The 26,859-nt window shown below is 31.5% G+C and overlaps 1 protein-coding gene across 3 annotated transcripts in view; it reads left to right on the top strand.

Moving 5' to 3' along the window:
* The window catches only part of LOC127720501 (uncharacterized), a 40,839-nt gene that overhangs the window by 3,132 nt on the left and 10,848 nt on the right, over positions 1-26,859 (top strand). For 2 of the 3 annotated variants that reach the window (XM_052227090.1, XM_052227092.1), the window contains exon 2: positions 25,693-26,319. In XM_052227090.1, the coding sequence (XP_052083050.1) occupies positions 25,785-26,319 (535 nt within the window). In that variant the 5' untranslated portion in view covers positions 25,693-25,784. Of the gene's footprint in view, positions 1-7,130; positions 7,317-25,692; positions 26,320-26,859 lie in introns of those variants that run through there. The other variant, XM_052227091.1, reaches the window with a different exon arrangement.

The following is a 26,859-nucleotide window of genomic DNA, read 5'->3' as shown; positions in this document are numbered from 1 at the left end:
CCTCTGATACCACTGAACCAATTCCAACCAAACTTAAGCTGAATGATCCTTTAGGGTATCTTGAATAAAGATTGTGTTTTATTTTCTATTTCGTCAACAAACATGGCCACTATGGCTAAAAATAGAACATAGGGGTAAAATGCAGTTTTTGGCTTATATCTAAAAAAACAAAGCAGTTAGAACAAATCTGACATGGGGTTAAAGTGTTCATTAGGTGAAGTTCTATCAGCCCTGAGATTTTCAGATGAATCTAATAACCCATTGTTGGGTTGCTGCCACTGAATTGGTAATTTTAAGGAAATTTTGCAGTTTTTGGTTATTATCTTGAATAGTATTAATGATAAAGATAAACTGTAAACAGCAAATATGTTCAGCAAAGTAAGATCTACAAATAAGTTTATATGACCACAATTGTCAATTGACCACTTAAGGAGTATTGCCCTTTGAAGACAATTTTACACAATTTGTGTATCATGTTTTCTAACTTTACAAAATCTTCTCCTCTGAAACTACTGAACCAATTCCAACCAAAATTAGGCTGAATGATTCTAGGGTATCTAGAATAAAGATTGTGTTTTATTTTCTGTTTCGTCAAAAAACATGGCCGCCATGGCTAAAATTAGAACATAGGGGTAACATGCAGTATTTGGCTAATATATCTCAAACACTTAAGCAATTAGGGCAAATCTGATGAGAGGTTAAAATGTTCATAAGGCCAAGTTCTATCAGCCATGAAATTTTCAGACGAATCTAACAGTCCATTGTTGGGTTGCTGCCACTAAATTGATAATTTTAAGGAACTTTGCAGTTTTTGGTTATTATCTTGATTATTATAAATGATAAAGATAAACTGTGAACAGCAAAAATGTTCAGCAAAGAAAGATCTACAAATAAATTGTGACCAAAATTGTCAAATGTGTCCTTAAGGAGTTATTGCCCTTTAAAGACAATTTTTCACAATTTGTTCATCTAGTTTGCTTGCTTTAAAAAATCTTCTCCTTTGAAACTGCTGAATCAATTTCAGCCAAACTTTGGCTGAATGAGTTTCAGAGTATCTAGTATAAATTTTGTATTTTATTTTCTTGTACGTCACGTAGCCACTATGGCTAAAATGGAACATAGGGGTAAAATGTATTTCTTTGCTTTTGAAGAAAATATGACAGATACAAAGAACATCTAAATTGAATTTTTAGGCCACTCATTAATATATTTTAAAAAGCAAAAATAATCATTGATGAAAGATTTAAGCAAAATATTACAGGTGAGCGATTCAGGCTCTTGAGAGCCTCTTGTTTAATTTAATTATTGTTTTATTCTTAAAAGTCGAAGAAAATTCTATTGAAAATGAAATGTTTTTTGACAACCCATTCACTAATACACTTTCTCTTTGGTTTATTAGATATCTCGACAGTTTCTCAATATGTTATGAGAAAACGGAACATAACTCAATGTATATTCTGAACAAAAAAATCAAATCCATAGATTCTGATACTTGGTTTTATAATGGTTTGTTTCAAATTACTATCATGTAAGAAATGGGTATACACATCATTAAATTATTATGGGTTAAAACATAATACATAAAATAATAATATAAAAAGATTTTATAGAAAAAAACAAATGATACAGATAAAATAAAAAAATGAATAGAATTACAGATGCATATTGAATATATTGACAGTCTAACGTCAAATCATCTTACCGTTCATGTTTCTGAATTAACGTCCAATTATGAATAAAATATTATTACTAGTAAATGTTTATTGCTGATATAAACAACCACAATTGCCTGTACCAAGTCAGGAATATGACAGTTGTTATCCTTTCGTTTGATGTTTGACTTTTTTAGATAAAAGACTGTCCGGATGCATTGACGTTTATTAACTTTACATCGTGTATTTTTTATTTTAAATATAAAAGGGAAGTTATTATTTGTATAGCAACATTATTGGAAAATCGAAATATAGGTAAGTATCATCAAGTGTCACAGTACTCAAAAGAATTAACATACAAGTGATTTCAAGTAAATTCCGATTTGAAACAATTGCTGTGTAATTACTGTCTTGTCCTATGTTTATGAGATGTTTATGAGATGTTTTTTTCAGAGTGGAAAAGGCGAATACTGGATATGAAATAACTTTATTCTGTTTAGTATCTCTCATATGCTTTCTATAAGGGTCTGCTTCCATATCGTCTTCTACTATTTTGTTAGTGACACAAATAAGGATCTGCTTTCCGTTTTCGAGTATATGGGGGAAAATGACGACTAAAACTTATTTTGCAAATAATAAGGTAGATCGATCTCATCATTTCGGTCAGATTTTCTCTATCTTAAACAGTTTTCAAGATAAAAGCATACCATTGCATGTTTTCTCCTATGTTCTATTTTCAGCCATGTCGTCAATTTTAATCGGCAGGCGATGTCATCAGACACATTTCTGATCCTTTCAGATTTTCTCTTTTTATAATAATAATAGAAAAAAATTGCATTTGACCCATATGCAGACGATGACTGTCGACGATATAAAAATGAATGAATTTATTGTCAATAATGGAAAAAAATTATCAACGGGATAAATGTACAAATACGTGAACATATATGTTAAAAATGCTCTTCAAAGCCGCTAGTAATAATTCACACAAATTAGAAAAATAGGTATTTCGTTACAAAAACGAAGGCCCAAGTGAGTTTTTGTCATCACTTGGCGTCCATAGTAGTTAACTGTATCAAAAATCTTTTACTCTGAAACTACTAGGCCAAATTTAGCCACACTTGACCACAATCATCATTTGGGTATCTAGTTTAAAATTTAAAATGACAAATGTTACCAATACATTTCATTATTTCCTATTATCTTGAAAACCAGAATGGAAAGAAATAAACTGTAAATTGCAAAAATTATCAACAAGACAAAATCAATAAATAAGTCGAATAGTCGAAATTTAAATTGAGTTTTAGTTGCTGATAAAAATCTATTTGCTATTTATTAGATATAGTGAATTCGTTTGGGTATTTTAACAAAAAATCAATCATCTTTTTAAATGTTTTTTTTGTAATTGCGAAAAATATCATCTCATGTGTCACCACAGTAAGAGCTGGCAGTGTTTTAATTATATAATAATTATGACCACACAAGGCTAAGGTAATTGGGGCGAATTTACGGCTTTGGTGAAAAATTACCTAAATGATGTCCGAAACACCAGTCGCATTATTATCTAAGGTTGCTACTTGATATCCTCATATCATAACTGATGACAAATCATTGCTTAAATGATATGAGTAAAATCAGATAGTCTATACTCAAACCTTTATTAACACAATATATGGTTCACCTATATATGTTTTCCTGAAATTGTTTTATGGACATTGCTATTTATAGAACCAAAGAAGATATAACCAAAATTATTTATGTTTTCGACATAATATTTGCAGACTTTGGTAGATAAAAATATGTGTACAAGCGGTCGGTATTCCTGTTGTACTGACAGACTTGTTTTTTTTTCAATTCATACAATAAAAAAGTACAAAATAAAAATCGAAGTGGGTTTTTAACTGAATCCATCCATGTTCACTGATGGTACCTGAGTGTATCATCATCTCCGTATTCAGTGTTTAGGTACTGACTTGACGCAGATCTTATTTATTTTTCTAAAATTCTGTTGACAAAAAGATTGTTTAATTGATGATTGTTTGTTGCCTAACTTCCAGTGGCAAATAGTGTATGCATGTTCAAGACTAAAACAAACTAGCAATAAATACCAAAAGTAGTTCCTGTAAAAAAGGCTGTCGGGATGAAAGTCAGAGAAATTTGATCTTACAAAGGAAAAAGGTTGTATTGGATAGGGAGAGACATTTTACCTTGCAGCCTGGCTAATACGGTCCCTTAAACAGCGGTTATTAAAATTTTGAACATGCAAAGAGAGTGACACTCTCTTAACATGAATCATTGGATTCAATATATTATCCTGACCCGACGTGGCTGCATACTAGTACATCCAGCGCAGCCAAACTGACGCCCCACTTTTGCAACGGTTTTTGCTGACGGTTGGAAAAACACCTAAATGACCATATGGACGTGGATAAATAAAGAAATGACTAGATTCACCCTCAGGCAAAGATTACTCTAGATGAATTATTTATTCTGTTTTATGTTTCTTTACAGTTGCTTTTCATTCGTCTGATGTGTTTTGCTTTGATTTTGCCATTTGGAATTTGCGTTGGAAATCGATATTGAAGTAATAAAGTTTTTATCGTTTGTACCTGTTACACATCCATGGATTTTAATTTCACTTTTGTGTTGACATGCAATACCATGGAAAAGATATTTTCATTTAGTCATTATTTAAATGTTTATGCTTTTTGGTCTCTGGTTGCGATTTGTCTCGTTGGCAATAATACAACATGGTCTTAATTGTATATGTAAGGAAAATTATTCGAGTAGTCGTTAGTGTTATTTAAAAAAAAAATTTCTGCTGGTGATTTTTATATGTGATCTGATATCAGCTTAACATTACAACTTAAAGCAGTTTCTATCAAAACCATTTCAAAGATGAGACAACAAATCAATTCCACATAATCAGGAAGAAGGCACATGTGATATTTATCAAATTTTAATGCCGTTAAATAATTCAAACAATTCAATTTCTTGCATATTGAATATATATTCTTGCATTCTTGAATATTCTAAATCAATATATACTGAAAGTAAAACATACACTGTTGTGTCATTTAAATTTCAACTTATCATTTTTATCGTAAAGATTGTCAACATGGGGTTGTTGATAAACACGGTTTAAATTCCAAACAAATGTATAATGAATCATGGTTTTTCCTTTACATGAATAGTAAAGTGGTTTTTACAAAAGACGTAAATAGAAATTAAGTCATTATTGATTAGTTTATTAGATTTATGATCATGGAGGGTTATAATTTACCTGCTGAAAATAATGAACATTTTTTTTAAAAAGCACTTTAAAAGAAGTGTCATAAAAATGCCAAACTTGTAAAAAGTATCGTAAAATAAATTAAATGTTAACAGACTAGTTCATTTTCAACTAAAACTTGTACCTGCTGTTTACTTTTAGAGATATATGTATTATGAGATGGAAAGTAAATAAACAATGCACTATTATTTGAATATACATGCATACGGCAAAAGTTTAAAGCAACGAACGTTGATAATTGTTTTACATTTAATTCATGTCAGGGCTTTTATAGCTTGCAATGCAGTATGCGTATTACTCATTGTTGAAGGCCATATTGTGACCTATACTTCCTAACATCTACATCATTTAGTCTTTGTAGGTAGTTGAGTTTTATTTTACGCAATCATAAAACATCTCCTTATTATGTAATCAATCTTTTTAACTTGTCGATTAGTTCGAAATAAACAACGCCATGGCCAAAAATAAAAGGACAAACAGACAAATAATAGTACAGATGACACAACATAGAGAACTAAAGACTAAGCAACACGAACCCCACCAAAAACTGGGAGTGATCGCAGGTGCTCTGGAAGGGTAAGCAGATCCTGCTCCACATGTGGCACCCACCGTGTTGCTTTTGTTATTACAAATCCGGTAAATAGTCTAATTCGGAAGGTCACATTCGTGAAAAGGGAAGGGTATTGTAGTTACGACATAAGGAACATATCCAATATCATCTGTGAAACGGTTATTCCATAACGGTCAACCAACTCGTGATGGCGTCCGTAAAATTTACGAAGGGATGATTTCAACTTCACCATTTGGAACTCTTGGTTTAATAGCTTCCTTGTGAGCAGCAATCCTCTATCAAGGAAATCATGATAGGAAATACAAGCCCGGGAATATCGTATCAGTTGGGAGATATATACTCCGTATGCAGGCGCTGCTGGAATGTTGCTACATAGAAATGGAAATTTCACAATTGGAAAGCTGAAATCATCTCTTTTGTCGTAAAGTTTTGTTTTCAACCGACCCTCATTGTCAATTTCTAGATGTAAGTCAAGATATGAGGCAGACTTAACTGTATCTGTAAGATCCTTTATCTCTAGTTCGATGGGATAGATTCGTTCAACATAGTCACCAAATTTTGTATTATTTAGTGAGAGATCATCATCTATATAGCGGAACGTAAAGCTAAAAGATATTGCTAACTTCTTATCTTTCTTCCTAAGAAATTCCTGTATGAAGTTTCGCATCTAGAGTGTTCTAGAATTTTCCCTTCTGTAGTGTCTAAGAAGTTTTCGTAACAGCTATATATACAGACACCGAAATGAGACTTATCAATAAATATATTAGTTTTCTCAGAAGCTCTCTGGAGTTGTTGGAACTCAATTTTATTTACGTTAACAGCATCATACTAGTTTGTGAAATTATTGGACATATATATTCCGTTGGATTCCGTTACAGTTAAGAGAAGAATTCCGGATAAAGATATTCAGATATTTTAACAGTTAAGTTGGCATTTAAAAGTGATTTCTGGGCGTCAAAATTGTTAATTTGTTCTCGTCCTGAATACCCATGAAATATTTGCCACAGGACGTTAAGCAACAAATAATCTAACAACCAATCAACCATTGTATTTATATCATCTTCGGTGTATTTTTATTGGAAGAACGTTCACTACAAAGTGTAAGACTTTTTGTGACAAAATATAAAGCATGTGTATTCTTTCCATTTATGTAAAAATATAAAGATATTGAGCTGCGGTAAGAACCAGCCATTCACCAGAACGTAGAAGTCATTGATTAATGATCAATTGTAGTCACTTTGTTTAATTTAGCAAGAGTAAAGTACGTGCAATACGCTATGAGATATAAAATACATAATGAGGAAAATTTGATACAAATTGTACTGGAATAAAACTGATTTTTACGACTAAACTTTAAATGACGATTGACAATCATAACGAACAATGTATGTTTTAATAACAATGCTCGTTCATCAATCACCAGTTATCTATTATTATAAAATTTAAATGAATAAAAGAGTTACAATAATCTTATCAATATAATTTAAACCTAATTGAGAAATAAGACACTTTTATTAAATGTTCTTTGTTAATTGCATCATTTTACCTTTAACAGACCTCAGTATAAGCTTATTTATTGTTGCTATTGGTATTATTATTACACTTGTGTGTTGGACGTAGTCATGTTGCTGTTTGCATAAATTTTACCTTTTTACAATTATAATTGTCCACCTTGAAATGTTTTGTAATTGCGAGTGTCGACCAAAAATCAATATACAATGTTACTTGGAGTTACCATTGTGATATAGATGTGTTCATTTCCCAAGGACAAACTAAAAAAAAACAAAGTCAAAAAGTACATGTGAGTAGTCAATAAAGATATGTCTTTGTGAGCGTCAGTATTGTATTTGTATCTTATAGATTTGAATGACTGAATGACGAGTCAACATCTGTTCATATATTGTGACGAGTTACATTTTTAACCCCTCTATTCATCTTTCACATTGCTTTATATCGTGGATAATAAGTTTATGTATTTTGAATTATGTCGAATTTAGAATTATTCTAGTCAGTATAATGTGTTCATGCAAGTATTAGTTTTAATAATTAAACGCTTCACTAGAAGATTAACAACTACTTAGATTTTGAATTTACAAATGGGTCAATTGGTATCGTCATATTTGGCATCCTACTTTGAAGTCATTCATCTGTGTCAGTATAAAGAGTAATATTGTCGGCATAAAAAATTACATTTTTCTTAGATGAATGAGATTCATAAACTCAAATTTAAGACATTTTTAAGATTCGTTTTCGTTTTGTCTTTGTATAAATATAACAACAAGCTGGTCAGTAGTGATGCACAAAACGTACTTATTCATATATATATATATTCAGTGTATATAAAGTGCTAATCCAGATAGTTCATTTTCACTGTCATATGCGAGTATTACTATTGTAGAATAAAAGATTTGAAAATACAAAATAATTGCTATGAATGTATTTTTTTAAAACACTTGCATTCGAATATGACATTACAATGTCCAAGAACATGATTAAAGTCCACAAATATATTATTAAAAAAAAAATCTAGAATGAATTTAATGTAAGCGATTCATTTTGCCATTGTTGCGATGCATGATCACTGTAAGTGCGATCATTTCTGATGTGGGATTTTATTAGGTGCGATGGATTTTCATTGCGTTTTTATGTGATTATTGGACATGCAAAAACTCACAATAATCATTTGATGAATAAGTTATTGATGATAATTTCAATTTCAAAATTGAAACTTATCGTACATGCTTAACTACCGTACAGTTGATTGCAAACGTTGTGCATTTTTTAGGCGACAAAGAACAATCTGAGAGAAGCCGATGTATTATATTAAAACTGTTATGAGTTTTGTACACAGTTTGTATACAACAATATATTATACAGGTTGTATGCATGATAAGTCAAAAATATCAATTAAAGAATTCCAATTTTAACTTTTGTTCTGTACTTACTGAATGATAAACGCTCGTATGTTTGCAAACCTTGGTCACAAAAACTCGCTACAAATTCTTCAAAAATGCAATCATTAAATAACTTTAAATAACACAGTGCTTGTTAGTGAGCGTATCGTCATAAAGAATATATCCCTAATACCTTGTTGTTTGTAATTATTATGATTTTCTGAAATAGTCATCAGTTTATGAAATTGTTTATACAGTACCGTTCATTGTTCATTTTCGTAACAATACTGTTCCCTTCATTGCTAAAGGTATCAAGAAGAAAATATGCTGTCTCCTTTGGAAAACCCATCTTTATTTTTTTATAACGACTTAACTATTTGACATTTGTAACATTAAATATTGAAAATGTAAGCACCAGAATTGCGTACACACATGTATGCTTTATGTGGGACTTAGTGGAGCTCTCTCATCGGGAGCACCTGATTGCAGTCCAATTCTGAGAGATTTCTAAAATATAACTCTAAAATCTAGTATTTTGATCTTGAGGTAAAAGTCACACGAAGGTCATGATGATATGCGACACATCGTCCTTAGTTTGCTATTAGTGTGTTGGGAATTGAGAAATATTTGGGAGTAGAAAATCCTTTTCATGGCGAAATTTCCTTAAAACGTTACAGTATTTGATTAAAAAATTAAGCTTGAAAAGTTGTCAAGCAGTATTATTATGCTACATTATATACATATTTTGACCATATTCATCGGCTTTGTGTTGTCAAAATGCACGACGATTACAAGACTTTGTAATGAACGCAACTAAACAAAAAACCTATAAAGACATCGAAACATGACGTAGTATTTGATTAAAAAATTAAGCTTGAAAAGTTGTCAAGCAGTATTATTATGCTACATTATATACATATTTTGACCATATTCATCGGCTTTGTGTTGTCAAAATGCACGACGATTACAAGACTTTGTAATGAACGCAACTAAACAAAAAACCTATAAAGACATCGAAACATGACGAAATTCTGATTTTGTTTTTTGAATATAACAAAGGCGTTTTTATTCGTTGTGACTATTTTAAATAGACGTGAGTATAAGTTAATTGTAGACATCGAGAAACAAAGATTATGTGTATCACAAACTTGATTAAACTATAAACAAAATCATTGTACGTTGACTCGAACACTAAAAATTACCGTGCGTTTTTGTTGTTTAAATTAATAATTGGTGAATATGTACCATAAAAAATAAACAATGCTGTCAGGAAGCAGTAAACATGTTATACCTGCTGTAACGGCCATAAGTTTTTATAGAAAAATATTTGGACGTTCTATCTACCAATTTCGCTACGCTACACAGTAGCGTCCGAAATCAACTGTAAGGTGGAGATACCAGTGATATTTAACCATTAGAGCTTGTAGTAATAGACTGTTTTCAATATGTCATAGTAATATCAAAATTGCGTATTCTTTTTATGCCCAAGATATGCGCACTGATGAAGTTGCATTGATACGTGATGATTTGCACCTTAGATAAAAACAAATTTAAAACGTAACCAGTCACTCAAGCGTAAATCATAGGTCGTCGTGTCAACGCTATTTATTATCAAAGATGCATACATTAATGATGTTTTATTAGTATGTGGTGTATAGCACACTACATTTAGACCGAAACCCAAAACTTGAGCATAGTTTTCGGTGGCAGTTAATGTGCTTAACTGTGCAAGGTATATGCATTCAGCGATAAAATATCATTGGAATGGTTACATCTAACCCTTCATATATGTGACTTTAACTGAGAAAATGGGTCCAGATGAGATTTATACATATTTTGTTTAGTTTGTTTGCATTTTGTCAATGCTTCTAGTGTGCTCACCATGAATACAAAATTTTATGATGATATCTCAACTGGTTTCGAAAATACAGCATGTTCATATTCGGCGTGCATTTGCGTACAAAATATATAGTCAGAAAAATATGGAAATTCAAACAAAATTCTGGGCGCGTATTTTCTTTGGTAATTGGAATGTTGTAAATGTGTTCCATTGATGCGTAAACCAACACTTGTCTTTCACTTCTATGGCATATGTTTCATACATTCCCGATTTTCTTCATTTATTTGTATAAAAAGATCATCTTGCATTGGCCATTGACTCGGATTTAATCAGATTCACATGTTATTAAACAGCGCCAACATCATCGTTTAGAATATCACGTTGTGAACTTTCTATCTGGGCAAAATATAGTTTATCAACAATCCTTAGCTCCTCAATAAACTCTCATCATGTCTATCTGTTATTTCCATTGAGATACTTTAGCAAAATGAAACAAAACTAGCTTGAGACTCTTTCACTTTTGTCAACTTTCGTTTTATGTAAAGGAAGTAACTTATAATATAAACAGGCTAAAATACGGAATCGTGTCAAAATGAATATTGCGGACTTTGATATATAAAGACAATTACGAAATACGCACACATGGTAAGCTTTACATGTGATTTTATTAGTGAAATAATATTGTTTTTAGGCAGCGAACAAATATTTTGCAGGTGCTCGTCGAAGTTAACTTTGGAACGTCATAGCCAAAATGACATTTTACCGCATCCGGGCCCATTTTGTCAGACGTCGTCACATATATCCTGGCTAATTGTTAAAAAAAAAAATAGAATTGAATATGTTTAGCAATAAATGCTATTATTTTTACGGAATTTGTTTTTGTAATCGTTTGACTTTTACTCACAAAGTAAACATGATCAAATCCTTCTTACTTTATTTAGTTTGTCAGCGTGTCGGCTAAATTAACACTGTATTTGATGAAAATGAAAAAGATTCCTACTGTGAAAATGAACTGCATATACATTAGAAATGAATTGCTCCTACAGTGAAAATGAAAGTTTATCATTATTTGACAGTAAACATGAATCGCATTAATATAGTGGAATTTAACTCAATTTAAACAAACTGAATAACAAAACCTGTTTAAAGTTATACAACATTAATGATTCTGTTAAAAGGTATACTTTTCTGAAATTAAAACTTTGCTGCTGCCTTTTTATCTCCTGCACGCTCTGTTCGTGAAATATTCTTAATATTTACCAATTTGTGTAACAATTTCACACCAAGATCGTTGTATGTGTGATATAAACTCATCTGCATCTCTTACCTGTATCATGAGTTTATTAAAACATTCATTTGATATATTATTTATTATTTTTTTACGAAATCATTAATTTTTCGTCTGTTTATTTATCATTCTACATTAGAAATTTATGGCATATACAGTGATCCGCACTTAATATATACTGTATATTTATCTACCAAACACGACATAGATGTTGCTAGTGATCTGGCACTGCGTCAAGAATAACTGACCGCCGCTATAGAACAACAGTGCAAAAAAATCGATCAATCAGTGTTGTTGACATATCATATTTCTTGTATTTTTTGTAAAAGAAATATTCTTTACAAAGTAAAGGAAATTATATTTATGATTATAATTGTTGTAGATATAAAAAAAAAAGTATATGCGCTATAATTCCCGATGATACAATCATTCATTAAAGACTACAGGACTTGATTCATTCGTCATTTAAGACTTCACGACGTGATAATCATTCTTTGATGAGAAGATGTAGTCAACTTTTTCAATTGAGCGAGAGTGTACAAAAATATGATATATAAATTATACTGTAATAACAAAAATACCGAACTCAAAGGGAAATTTAAAACGGAACGTCCTTTATAATATGGCAAAATCAAAAGCTCAAACATATCTAACAAATGGAAAACAACTGTCATATTCCTGACTTGGTACAGGCATTTCCTTATGTAGAAAATGGTGGATTACACCTGGTTTTATAGCTATTTAAACCTCTCACTTGTATGACAGTCGCATATAATTCAATTATATTGACAACAATGTGCGAACAAAACAAACAGACATAATAGGTAATAACGTCAAAAATTGGGGTACAGCAGTCAACATTGTAATATAATCTAAATCACTATAAAACAAATGACTGTTTCTACAAAGAAATACAAAATGGCTTATAGACAAAGTACATAAGCAAAAAAGAAAGATAAGAACTCAATATTGACTACCGATCCACGTCATAAGTATATAATCACCCATAATGGATAAATAGTAAACATGATTCAATCGCTTTGCAACCAAACACTGAATGTCGATTGACAATCATAAAGAACAATCTGTGTTTTAATAACTATACTTATTTATCAATTATCAGTTCCTATTATTACAAACTTTAATTCAACAAAAGATTCACAATAATCCATTCTATTTAATTAAGAAATGATTGAGAAATAAGACAATTTAATTAAATCTTCTTTGTTAATTAGATCTTTTTACCTTTAAAAGTCTTCAGTAAATGTCTATTCTACATTATAACTGGTATTATCATTACGTTAGTAGTTTTGTCGTAGTCAAGTTGTTGTTGGCACAAATGTTTGTTTATTGAAAGTGTCTATCGAATAGCAATTTACAATGTAACAATACAAACGAATCATTAAGGTACAATTTGGTAAAGATATATGTAATTACCAAGGAAAAGATAAAAAAAAAATCCATAAAGTACAAATAAAAATATTTGTTTCTCACATTTATATTTTTATTTCTGTGCAAATCATATAAGTAATGGTGTAATGGGTGCGTTTGATACTTTCTTACAATGATGGGTCATATGAAATTCAGCACAGTTTAAGATAGATCTAAATTAAAAACGATATACTCTTTAAATGATTTAAGAAAATGTAGTTTTTATTTGGCATTTTTAAAAAATACAATAAAAAGAATGGGTCACGGTGCTTTTGTTCAAACTAAAGGTTATGCAAAATTGAAAGATGTACTGATAATAAATATTTCATACATTTGGGTAAACTTCCATTCATTTATTAATCGCTGATCATTTACAAAGAACTTAAGATAGTTTCTCCCCGTACCAACAGCCAAGTCACTCTCAGGAAAAACCAGAGATAAAAACAATATAGTATTTGATAGTCATAAAAGCTCTGGAAACCTGTGTTCTCTAGCAAAAATACCTTTGGGACAGACCGTCTCATAGGGACAACACGAGAACTTGCGTTGATAATGAACTTTCATTCCCAATCAAAATATACACTTATAATTTGTGTAATCCCGGACTCCTCTATTACAGAACCTACCCATTGTATTTATTGTGAATTTGTTCTCCTCCTGAATATGCATGGAATATTTGCCACTGGACGTTAAGCAACCAACAATCAATCAATATAATTTGTGTAACACTTTATAATTGAAATTCAGAAATAAAAAATATTCTACGCCTACAGCTTTGCGATATTAAATATATTATAAAAAGTGTAATATTGATGTGTACGCCTCAAAGAACGGTTGGAAAGTGAGATACATTTACATGTTACCTTTTAACTGTACTCAATTTTGAATACAAACAAATCGTGATAGGACAATACCTGTTTTCACAAACAGTTAATACAGACATTTTCCCGCTACTACTAGCCGAAACGAGGGAAAATTCATGTATTTACTCTATTAACGACTGACAGATCTACATCATTCATACCTTTACACCATGTACACTTTCCGTAATTAATAAACAAATTAAATACACAATTAATTTTGCCGACTAGCCCGTCAAGTACGCTAGAAAACTATAAATATAGGTGGAACTGGAACAGAAAGCAAAAAAAACAAATTACAACCCTTAATACTCCTTTTTCGACGGAATCCACAACGTAACCATCCTTGCTGTTATGATTATGGTATGAAAACTATTTTTTGTGATATAAAGAAATAAAACTTAAAATTTTTAAATGACACATCTATATGATGGCATGGCATTGTATATCATTTGTTTGGTTCACGTATTCAACAAAAGAGAGTGTCTTTCAAGCATTAATTTTGAAATTAAACAACAAAATTGATACACGATCCTATATTATTTTTTGTTATATAAAGGATGAAGATTGGAACTAAAAGAAGAAAAGTATTATGGTGTTAACCCAATTCATCCACTCCAATTTAAAACACATCTAAAAAAAAGCCCTACTTTGACCAAAAATGGTGTTTTTGATATGTCATTGTTTACTTGAACTAACATACAATTTAGGTGAAAGAGAAATATATTTAGACCATATTGAGCCAAAATTTCCTGATTTTTCTTCTTCATGAATTGATTTGAAATGCACCCATATAATACTTTATTTGGATTTCCAGAAAACCAGGGTTTTTTTCTAGAAGTGGTTGACTTCCGCACGGACGTATTATACTATAAGACCATAAACATTGGTCGAAAATTGGCATAACGAAAATTTTGAAATTTTGGGGACCCAAAAAATTATGTTAAAAAAAAACCAATTGTACTCAAATATTTGCAATAATGTTTTTTTTTAATATAAAAAAATATATATTGCTGTTTGACTATTTGCACTTGCTTTCGAAAGAAATCAATAATGTGCAATTTTTTCTTAAAAACAAAAACTAAATATTTGGTACTAAAAATCTGAAACTTTTACGAATTATACAATAAATCTGTTCAGAATATGAAAACAGAAACTAAATCTGCGAGTAATGATTTTTTTATATTCCAAAATTTTTCAAAAGAAATAGTTTACGTATTCAAATTTTTAGGTGAAAAATACTCTTTTGTCGATAAAAACAATCAATTTGTAGAACATCCCGTTATTCTTGCAAAAAATACGTAATGCTTTTGATTTGGACGTGTCTGAATATATATATATATAAAAGTCTAAATTGAAAACAACGTTCAAACCTATGATTGCGTTGGATAAAAACCGCAATTTTTATACGTGTGCATGTAAAACAAATTTCTTGGTAGAGGGGTCTAAATACAGCACAAACAACAATTTCCAAAAGACCAAAAAAAGTGAAAAAGTCTATTTTAACAAAACGCATTTGACTAACAGGTCGAACAACTGATGTTCTTAAACCCTGCTGACTGCCATTGGCGATTGCCAAATAAATATATATATATATATATATATATATTAGTATTTAAAATTCGCAGACTACATTTCACATCAAATAATAACAGTTAAAATAATGTCACTAGCGCTTTCATGCCTTCTGGCAATCTTCGGGCGACGATTTAACAATGTCCTTGACGACACTACCGTTGGTAACGTTCATTACGTTACAATAATGGTAAGGGGAGATAATTTAAACGTGTTTACGTAGATCCGTTTAATTTTGGCTGAAAGACCTTTATAAACTGTGCTTCCTTTGCCAGTCTTTTATATTTATTAGATTCATTCATTTTATAGAACGGAAATAGGTTAAATTTTCCACTACTGCACGTTTCTAAATGTTCGCTCACATCTTGCATTTGTGTGGTTGGATCTCGTATATGTTATCTGTGAATACGGACTCTTTGACATATTGAATTACCAGTCTGTCCGATGTACCATTCCTTGCAAGTGCTGCATACAATACAGTAAATAAGGTTTACCGTTTTGCAATTAATGTCTGTATTTGAAACAATGGTTTTGCCGTTTAGTAATGTTATTTGCGGCCCGGTTTCCATATATTCACAAAGACCACATCTAGGGTCACTACATTTTGAATAAATATATATGTGTGTATGTATGAGTGTATATATACATGCTATATCTGTTTAAATATGAAACTATGCATGTATGTATTTAGGTTGAAAGTATATATCGCTGGTGGTTATTTATTAAATTTAAAAAATATTGATATGAGAGGAAAAGGGTTATTCTAGAGGACAAAGGTGTATTACTTTTGGTCTATATGAATTAAATTTGACAATTTAAAAAAAAATTCTGATCCAATAATAAATCAAAACTGAACTCTCACAGCAGAATCCATTCTACTTAGTAACTAGATGCTGGATAAGTATAAGACGCTGAACGATTTGTATGCACTAATCCTTCCAGGTGATAGTCTCACATTCATTCTTTTAAAATAAAGGAAAGTCTTTAAAGTCTAACTAATAGAACTCTCTATAAGGATTGGTTTTGAACAGATATTACAAAAACACCATTCAATAATCCTTTTTTTTTCTATTTTTGACCATGAAATGTAAAATTACATTTTTTCAAATATTTAAATCCCACTTTGGTATTGTCAGTCTTTAAATACAGTGTGATAATCAAAACTAGGGACATTCAATTGGCAAATTTAATATTTATAATTGAGATAAATAGCCAATTGCTTTAAAGGAACCCCAAATAATCACATGGAGATCTACATTTAATCATCATACTATTGCGTGCACTTATATTACGTTTGATCATATATATTTTATTAACTGTCATGAGCCAATTAACGTTCCATTCAAAGGCATTCATAAGTGATGTTACCTTGAGACAACTGTAAACGGAATAAGTTTATTTCAAACTGATGACTACCTGGATGGATTGAATTTTAAATAAGGAAAAGTGGTAAACAAATACAAAAATCCAAAAGGTACCCTATGACGTAGATGTAAGCAACTATAGATCACCGTATGGCTTTTAACTATGAGCACAAAAACGTAAACAGCTGAAAAAAGGCCACTTGACATGACAAAATGTAAATCAATTCTGAAATGCTATTATTTTTGTCCATATATATTCCAATAATAGCACTGTTGATATTAACTTTTGTTTACAAATATCTATATATATTAGGAAGTTTTATTTCGCAATATAGTATCATATACACAGTGATGTTTACGATCCTTTTTACACGTTTATGACATTTTAATCCGAAACGTCTTTCTTCTTTTATAGAGCAATACTAATGCAATATTAACATTTTCATCATCATAAGGCAGTTGTGTGCTATTTATACTCTTCTATGTTCATTAAGCTAATAAAACAAATAATCATAACTGAATGGTAATCAAATCTTTCGGCAAAGCACGTAAGTATATCACTGTTCATGTAAATTGAAATTTCTGTCTAATTATTGTGGAATTTAAACTGTATCTGTTAAAAGCCGCGTGTTGATTCCATTTTCGATAAGAACCTGTCACAATACGTTGATGTCAAAGAATACTTTACTTACAGCATATTTTCGGAAGGAATCCAATCATCTGAATTATTGGAATATGGTATATAAGTAAATAAACTCATCATAGATACTAGGACTGATTGATTGATTGATTGTTGGTTTCTTAACGTCCAGTGGCAAATATTTCATGCATATTCAGGACGAGAACAAATTAACAATAAAAACAATAGGTAGGTTCTGTAATAGGGGAGTCCGGGATTAATGTCGGAGAAATTGAGACTGCCATGGGAAATGAGGGTATATTGGATAGGGACAGAAATTTAGCCTTGCAACAGGTCACCTACGGACCCCTCAAAGAGTTGTTGCAAGGGTTCCTAACGTGCAAAGAGCGTGGCACTCTCTTTACACGAGGCATCGGATTTAACGTCCTCATTCTGACCGGACGTGGCTGCAAATTTGTACATCCTGCACAGCCAAACGGACGCCCCACTTTAGGGAGGGTTTTACTGCCGGTCGGAGGAAGACCAATGGTAACCATACTTCTATTCCCCAGTCACCCTTGGGGATTACACAAATTATAAGTGTATATTTTGATTGGGAATGAAAGTTCATTATCAACGCAAGTTCTCGTGTTGTCCCTATGAGACGGTCTGTCCCAAAGGTATTTTTGCTCATTCTGACCGGACGTGGCTGCAAATTTGTACATCCCGCACAGCCAAACGGACGCCCCACTTTAGCAAGGGTTTTACTGCCCGTCGGAGGAAGACCAATGGTGACCATACTTCTATTCCCCAGTCACTCTTGGGGGAACCTGGATTGAAATTTTGTATTTACGCAGAAGTATCTTTATTCAATACTATTAATTAACATATACATAAGGTTCATATAAGAACAAAAGGCAACTTTAATTTTGTAATTCTCGCTTTTTACTTTGCCCCTGTTTCTGTGGAATGATTTTATTAGAGCTTTTGAAAAGGGTTTTGACTAGAGATAAAAGCGGATTCTGCATTGAAAATGCTTGTATTGTTTGATTAATTAAGGTGTTGGCATTTCACATATAAAAAACACTATCCGGTATTTTGTCATTAATAACGTTAATGATAAAATTGATAAAATATGGCAACGAATATTCCTTTAAGAAATCTTGTGATAGATTTGAAAAAAATGTTTTACAGTCTTACTTAAAATGAAACTTTGTTACAACATGTTTTACACTCAGACGTATAAAACAGGCAACTACTAAGTTACTGGAAATTTCAGTTTGTTTAGTGTAAACACAAAAAGATGATGGTTTATTTAGTATCCCTAGTTGTGATTATAAGATTTAAATGCGAAACAAAATATATCTTTGTATTTCATGGTCACAAATTAAGAATAAATATTGTTACGTTAATTATGGAAGACTTTTGTCGTATGTTCTTTTGAATATGTATACTACTTAAAAAAAATTAAAAGATAAAGCAGTATAAAGACTAGTAACTATCCAGAAGATGGCACCTGTCCGACTTATCTCACAGGAACCAAGATTAAATGAACATTTTTAAGTAAATAATTTGTATAATTTATTTGATATTATCCCTGTTCAAGAAAATGTTCCATTATAAAAAGGAAGTGGAATATATTCAAAAATAAAATATGTTGTATTAGTGTACAATTATTCTGAGGTTTTTCTATTTTATCTTATTCATTATTGCTTAATTGTATATGTACATATTAAGTAATTTCGCCTTAAACTAAAGTTGTAGTAAATTCAAAGACTTTTGACTGAATTTTAAAAACTGTCTTTTGTTACAATATTTGCATTCGCTCTCATCGCGATATAGCCTTTTTGTACTGATGCGGCTTAAAGAAATCACCAATTTACGAAAGCCGAGAAGGATCATTCAAAATTCCAAATTCAAAACTCAAAAATCCTACATTAATCTATCATGTTTCCGCGCGCTAACGAAAGTCAACAAAGATCCCACTTTGATATACTACTGAAAGCTATATTATAAAGTTTGTTAAGAACACTACCCATTAAAACAAGGCATAGGGTCCGTAAAACCTTCATAGGGATGCATCCAACTTTACCATTTGAAACCCTTGGTAACACAGCGTCCTTTCGAGTAGCGACCCTCTATCAAGAAAATAGGACTGGAAACCGAAGCCCATTACTATCGTTTCGTATCGTATAAATATTCAATGTGAAGGCACAGCTGGAATGTCGCTTCACAGAAATGGAACGTTCACAATTTAAAAATTGAAATAATCGCTTTTTCGTAAAGTGTTAGATGTCAACCGACCCTCGTTGTCAATTTTTGAATATTTTGAGTTTACTGTACCTGTGGTATCGTTATTTCAGATTCATTGATATAAATTTAAATAACTTAAGTCCACGAACGAGATATTCTTCTATATAGAGAATCAGAAGTAAATTTCAGATAAACCCCAGTTATTTTCATTTTAATTGAGAAGTTCTTGCTAAAAGTCTGTCTCATAATAATATAACCCCCAAAAGTGACTGGGGAATAGAAGTATGGTCACCATTGGTCTTTCTCAGACCGGTAGTAAAACCCTTGCTAAAATGGGGCGTCCGTTTGGCTGTGCGGGATGAACAAATTTGCAGCAACGTCCGGTCAGAATGGGGACGTTAAATCCGATGCCTCGTGTAAAGAGAGTGCCACGCTTTTTGCACGTTAAGAACTCTTGCAACAACTCTTTGAGGGGTCCGTAGGTGACCTGTTGCAAGGCTAAATTTCTGTCCCTATCCAATATACCCTCATTTCCCGTGGCAGTCTAAATTTCTCCGACCTTAATCCTTGACGCCCCTATTACAGAACCTACCTATTGTATTTATTGTTAATTTGTTCTCGTCCTGAATATGCATGAAATATTTGTCACTGGACGCTAAGCGACTAAAAATCAATCAATCATCTTTGAGGGGTCCGTAGGTGACCTGTTTCAAGGCTAAATTTCTGTCCCTATCAATATACCCTCATTTCCCGTGGCAGTCTAAATTTCTCCGACCTTAATCCTTGACGCCCCTATTACAGAACCTACCTATTGTATTTATTGTTAATCTGTTCTCGTCCTGAATATGCATGAAATATTTGCCACTGGACGTTAAGCAACCAACAATCAATCAATCACTCGTCCTGAATATGCATGAAATATTTGCCACTGGACGTTAAGCAACCAACAATCAACAATCAATCATAATAATATAGGTACGTCTCTTATTATTATTTTCATTTTGACTGGTGTATAGAAATATGGTCATCTCTTGGTCTTCTTCCAATCGGCAGTAAATGGCTTGTCAAATCAAGTCCTTTTTTGCTGTGCGGGACGCATTAATTTGCAGTCACGTTCGGTCATATTGGAATCGTTTAATCCGATGATTCGTGCAGAGAGCTAAAGACCTTGCAACAACTTTTAAGGGGTCTTGTTTCAAATTTCTGTCCTACCCAATATATCCTTATATCCAGTGACAAATTTTTCACCGTTCATGCCGGTCGACCGCCTATTAAAGGACATACCTTTTGTATTAATTGTTATTTTTTTCTCGTCATAAATATGCATGAAATATTTGTCACTGGAAGTTAAGCAAACAACAACCAATCTCTTATTGTAACCCGATTTTTTAAAGGAAGAATCTAGTTATTAAAATGGGTATGTATATACATCAGACAGATTTTGTGTATCCTTAATCAAATTTTGAAGATTTTCATTTATGTTGTTTAGAAGTCATGGTCTTTGTATATACATCATTTGTCATGTGGTATACTATATGTCCTGTATGCTGTACACTTGGATTACGCAATGTCATATTTATCATATATGCTTTATCCAATAAAATATTTGTAATTGAATATAAATATATAATTATATAAAATCGAATGAAGTCTTATGATTTCCCAGAATTGTTAATATGATGGAAAGTCCAAACAAAGCACAACTTCATTTATAATAGATTCATAAAACTGTCACAAGTACAAACTTTTCAAAAAATAGATGGAAACAATCAACAATAAAAATATGCACGTTCTACAGTTGAACTCGACCAGCCAAGACACTCGGTTATTTATCTAAATTTATTTGAGAATTCAGATCAGTAGCTTATAAATAAGTATTCGCCAATAAGATGGCAAGTGAGGTGCATCGATATGATATACAAGAACTGTTATCCTTAATATATAATGTATAATAAAAAATGCACCAAATGCAGCAATGATAGATTGTAATAAAGTTTGCATTTCTCCCCTCTGGACACTCGCATCCACAAACACATAAGGGGCAATGAAAAGGGCTACCACACAATTAAATTTCAAATAAACATGAACACATCTATATTACAATAACCAAGTGCGTTTCAAAACACTTGTTTATGTATTTTATTTGCAATAGTTTACCTATACAAGGTAATGTTGAACACACGAAAGTTGAAAATTATTCTCCTGTTTTTAAACAGTCACCAAGATTACTGCAACCATTACTGATAAGAGTGAATGTCGTTATAATCTGTTTTATGCATAAAGCTGATAAAATGAAAACTATGTCAAATGTTAAAAATCACCAGAACAGCTTCTGATATATTAGTAAGACAAATGTATTTGAGAATGTTATCATGAAAAAATAATGTTTTGATATTATAAAATTAATTACACATTTTAAGACAAATTGATGCAATTCCCTCTTTGATGTACTTTCTCAAAATTTCCGAAATCTACAAGGTCTACAATCACAGGCGTTTAGAATATTGGACCCGTCTTTTATTTAAAATTATATTTTTGGAATTTATTCAAAATTAGAATACAGGGGCATCGGTCAGACAATACTCATATTGTTAAATAGCAAGAATACGTTGAGACGTGGGAAAATAAAAGTAAAAGTACTGAAAAAATTAAGAAACTATGCCACCTCCAATTGTAAGAGGACTAATTGACTAACTTTTAGACTATTACACTATATAGAAAATAGTTTTTTTTTGCTTGTCACTATCAGAAGTTTGCCCCCTCTTTACACACACACACACGTTTTTCAGTCTTCTCAATTTCTTATTAGAAGACTTTTTCTATACGAAGGTATACACAGAAGTGCCGTCGGAATAATCTCAGCTGCGGTGGAGTAGGCTTTAATTTTAACCTTTGTCCGTCTGTACGTCCGTACGTATTAATGGAAAAATTAGCAATTTAAAATCCGCCTTTTTACGTTAATTTGCCGTTTCCGCACTCTCACTGTATTTGCCTCAACCAAATGTTATGAAACTTACATACAATGCTTATTACCACTTCAACAATGGACAAACCCCATACTGCATAACAAGACAAAATATGTCAATATATGGAAAAGAGGGCTGCTTCAAATGCCATGCATTGCAAGTTACTACTCTATCGCTGTAGAAGAGTCCAAATATGTACTGATGCATCACTGAGTGACTACGTGTTATCACAACTGTAATAATATTGTTTTTATTGGTATAAATATGATAAAAATATATAATTTATTTATCAGTAAATTAAAATCAAGGTTGATATTTTTTTATATAAATATGCACATTCATGGCTCTACATTCTGTCGGTACCTACCTGTATCTTGGCATTACACAAGGTCATGTGTTTCTCTGACTGTCAACGATGTTTACTAAACCTTTTGGATGTTGGATGTGTACTGATTGATATTTTTTTTTTAAATCTAGTCTTAGATGCATGATTGTTTTTATTAGTTGTTATTTGCTCTGAATTAGCTGTCAGTAACTGCGAGTACTCTAAGATCTGTTCTTAGTGTCGTTTTTTGTGGGGATTTATAAGTACCTTTCCGCGTTCACTCTGTGTTTTTGTTAGAAATATTTTTGCGTTGTATCCATCTGATGATTGAAGCCCTTTTCAACTGATTTTTATAGTTTGTTATTATGTCGTATTGTAACACCACTGTCCCTGTTTATGGTGGTGGGTTCGGGGGGAGGAGGGGGCCTTTTTATGGCTGATTATGTGGGATGGGTTCCACTCGTTGATGAAGGCTGTACGGTAACCTTTAGTGTCATTTTAGTCTCTTGTGGAAAGTTGTCTCACTGGCAATCAAACCACATTTTCTTATTTTTATATTATGACTGATTATCAAGTAGTGAACTGAAGAAAAACATAAAACATTCGAATTAGGATTGAAGTGACACTCGATATCCCCTTCCCCCGGAGTATAAGTGATATCAAGAAATTTTTCACTTGTCTGACATAATGTCGGCACATATCCTTTCACACGTTTTATTGTTTGTATGTGCACAATTATATTATTAATCTTCGGTATATAAACGATCAAGTGATAAGATTAAGATAATATTTGTTGTGTTTGAATTTCAACTGCAATTATACAGGATTATCTTTCTTGATTTGCGAGTTCTGAATTTTGAATTTTGAATTTTGAATTATGAATGATCCTTCTCGGCTTTCGTACCAATCAATAAATCAATTACAACAACAAAAAAATCATGCCGATTGACAGTCATATTAACGAACAATTATGCTTTAAAACAATATTCGTTTGTTTACCTAGAACTATAAAATTTAATTGAACGAAAGATTTACAATAATCTAATCGCACGTTTAAACCGTATTGCGAAATAAGGTGCTGTTATCAATTATCCTTTGTTATATGTATCTTTAAACCCATAACAGGGATAATGTGAAATAATACCAATTTGATTAACAAGTGTTTGTTCATATATGATCTTATCGACCGAACACGACCAACATGTTGTTGGTGCCCTGGCACTGCGGTTTTCTTAACCAATATTAACTTACCGCCACTATATGGCTAACAGTGCTAAGAATGACGTGAAGAACAAACCATCGATCAACCCATGTTATTGGTATATCCGTGTATTTATTGTGAGAGAAATGTTCGCTACAAAATTTTTGAATATTCACTAAAAAAACAAAGAACAATAATGTGAAATATAAACTACACCGGTATAATCATAACACTTAGTTTTGGACGTAGTCATGATCTTGTTTATATATGTTTACCATGTTACAATTATGATTTTCCACCTTACCATTTTTGGTAATTACGAGTGTCTACCAAAAATCAATATACAATGTTACATGAAGTTGCCACTGTGATATATAGATTTGTTCAATTTCCAAGAAAAAACTAAAAACAAGTAAAAAAAGGACACGTGAGAAGTCAATACAGATATGTTTTTAAACGTGAGTTCATATATTTTGAAAGGTATTAATGTTTACACCCCTCTATTCATCGTCCACATTGCTTTATATGGTGGACTATTCATATTACACATTGCTTTATTTCGTGGATAATAAGTTTAATCTGTTTTGTAATGATTTTGAATTTATAATAAATCTTGTCAGTATAATGTCATCAATAAGCTTTAATTAAATGCTTCACTATAAAAAGATAATTTGTTAATGTTTTAAATGGGACAATCGAAATCGTCATATTTGGCATGCAGGAATTCTAGCATGAAGTCGTTTATATGTGTCAGTATAAAGATAACAAGATAATGTTTAGATGCAAAATACTTAATGTCGGCAACAAAATATACATTTCACCTATATTAATGAGATGCAAAAACTAAAACCTAAGACATTGTTAAGATTTTTCGTTTTACAAAAAGCTAAAATTGAATATAATTAAAACAGAGTACGAAGTGACGATTCATTGGAAACAAAGTAAAATGAAATGACAAATTTAAAGATTAAACGAGGATAAACAGACCAGTCATAAAAAAATAAACGAATCAATAATTACTTACTTTTATCTTTTTAAAAATAAAATGATTCCAAATTTTTATTTTCGTCGTATACATATGAGATGATTCTCCCATTTTAGGGAGAGGTGGTGGTGGATATAGTAGAAATTCTGATAAGAATGTCATTAATTTGAGGGTATTCCCTTACTCCTGTAATGAACATCCATGTTTGCTTAATCAGGTGTTTAATAAAAATAATGTTATAGAAAATAAGATGCAGGAATTATTCATGGTTAAAAAATCCCGAAATGTCGAGGCAAAACAAAAATTCTAGCCAGTCATACATACATTGTATCAAAAGCAAATAACACATTTTCATTTGCTTGAATATACGTCATAATATAGCCTCTTTTATAACAAAATAAATTTGAAACCGCCTATAGAAGCATTTTATAGATATCAAAGGCAAAATGAAAAAGAAAAAGGTGCAACGCCCATATTTTGTTTCAACAAGATATTGCATACTGCTTTTTATTCACATACCACACTTCATTTTCTAATTGATTGGTTAAGCATTTACCTTTCATATTTTCTTTGCAGATTAATCACTTTGAGACGACATAGCATATGAATAATACATATAAAGGCTTGTGTGTTAGAAGTCAAGAGGTACGATAAGTTAAGTTGGCATAATGTCCGATTCATTTAAAGATCGACATGCAAAGTTAGGATGCATGGTTCTGAGATTGTTTCCTCAAGTTATGCAGATGATTTTAAGATATTATGTAACTCCACATTGGTTAAAACGAAAATATTTGCAGCAAGATTACCGTTTTGTTTTTATGGAAAATGAAATTGTTCTAATGGACAAGCTTCCAAACATGGACGAGTTTACAATTGAAATATGCTACAAAATACTTAGATCTGAAAATATGTTAGACGAACCTAAATGTAAATGGGGAAATGTCCCTCATGATGTAGAAGTGGAAATCGCTGATGATATACAACGGTTAATTAATGCAACAAATTCAATAACTAGCCTCAAACCTGAAGAGGTTACAAACAGTTATTCCGAAAAGTTGCTACAGGACATCAAACTGATAGTTACCAGAATGGATTCCTTTTTTAAACAAGACACTTTAAGACGTATGTATAACACTTTAAGCAGATCTGGAACAGATTCTACTTCTGTCTTACAAGACCTAGCACTGATAAAAGCAATTGAAGGTAAGTTTCACGTACATTAGGATTACTAAAGATATTGATTCAACGAAATTCTAATGAAAATGAATGTGTATATTAAATTTACAACGGTAACAAATTCACGTCCATCATTAACAATAATTTCTATTGTCATTTGTCAACCATATGGTTTCGAAAAAATCGCATGCAGTAGGGATGTCAATTCGACGAAGAATTACTAATGAAGAAGTCGTTGGATTTATCGAGCGATACTCGAGTACTCGCTCGGAAAAGTGTCTACAAAACAGAAAACAATAATACGCATTATACGGTTTGTTGAAACCTCTACATTTATTATCTTGGGCTTAATAACTGTAATCCAAGGCATGATCGACTAACGTAATTAATAGCTCAATCAATATTGTACCAATTAAGTAAACCGTGATTTAATAATTAAATAACCACCTTTTGTATATAAATCAAAGTCTTTAACTTAGTTTTGTGTTTTCTTCTATTATATGAGTTAAACATATTTCGTAATTATTGTAAACAACAATTTTGCACAAACATACGAAACGGTTTGTC

This window comes from Mytilus californianus, unplaced genomic scaffold, assembly GCF_021869535.1.
Source record: "Mytilus californianus isolate M0D057914Y unplaced genomic scaffold, xbMytCali1.0.p SCAF_11, whole genome shotgun sequence".
NCBI classification, from domain to species: Eukaryota; Metazoa; Mollusca; class Bivalvia; order Mytilida; family Mytilidae; genus Mytilus; species Mytilus californianus.
This window is presented reverse-complemented; position numbering and strand designations above follow the sequence as displayed.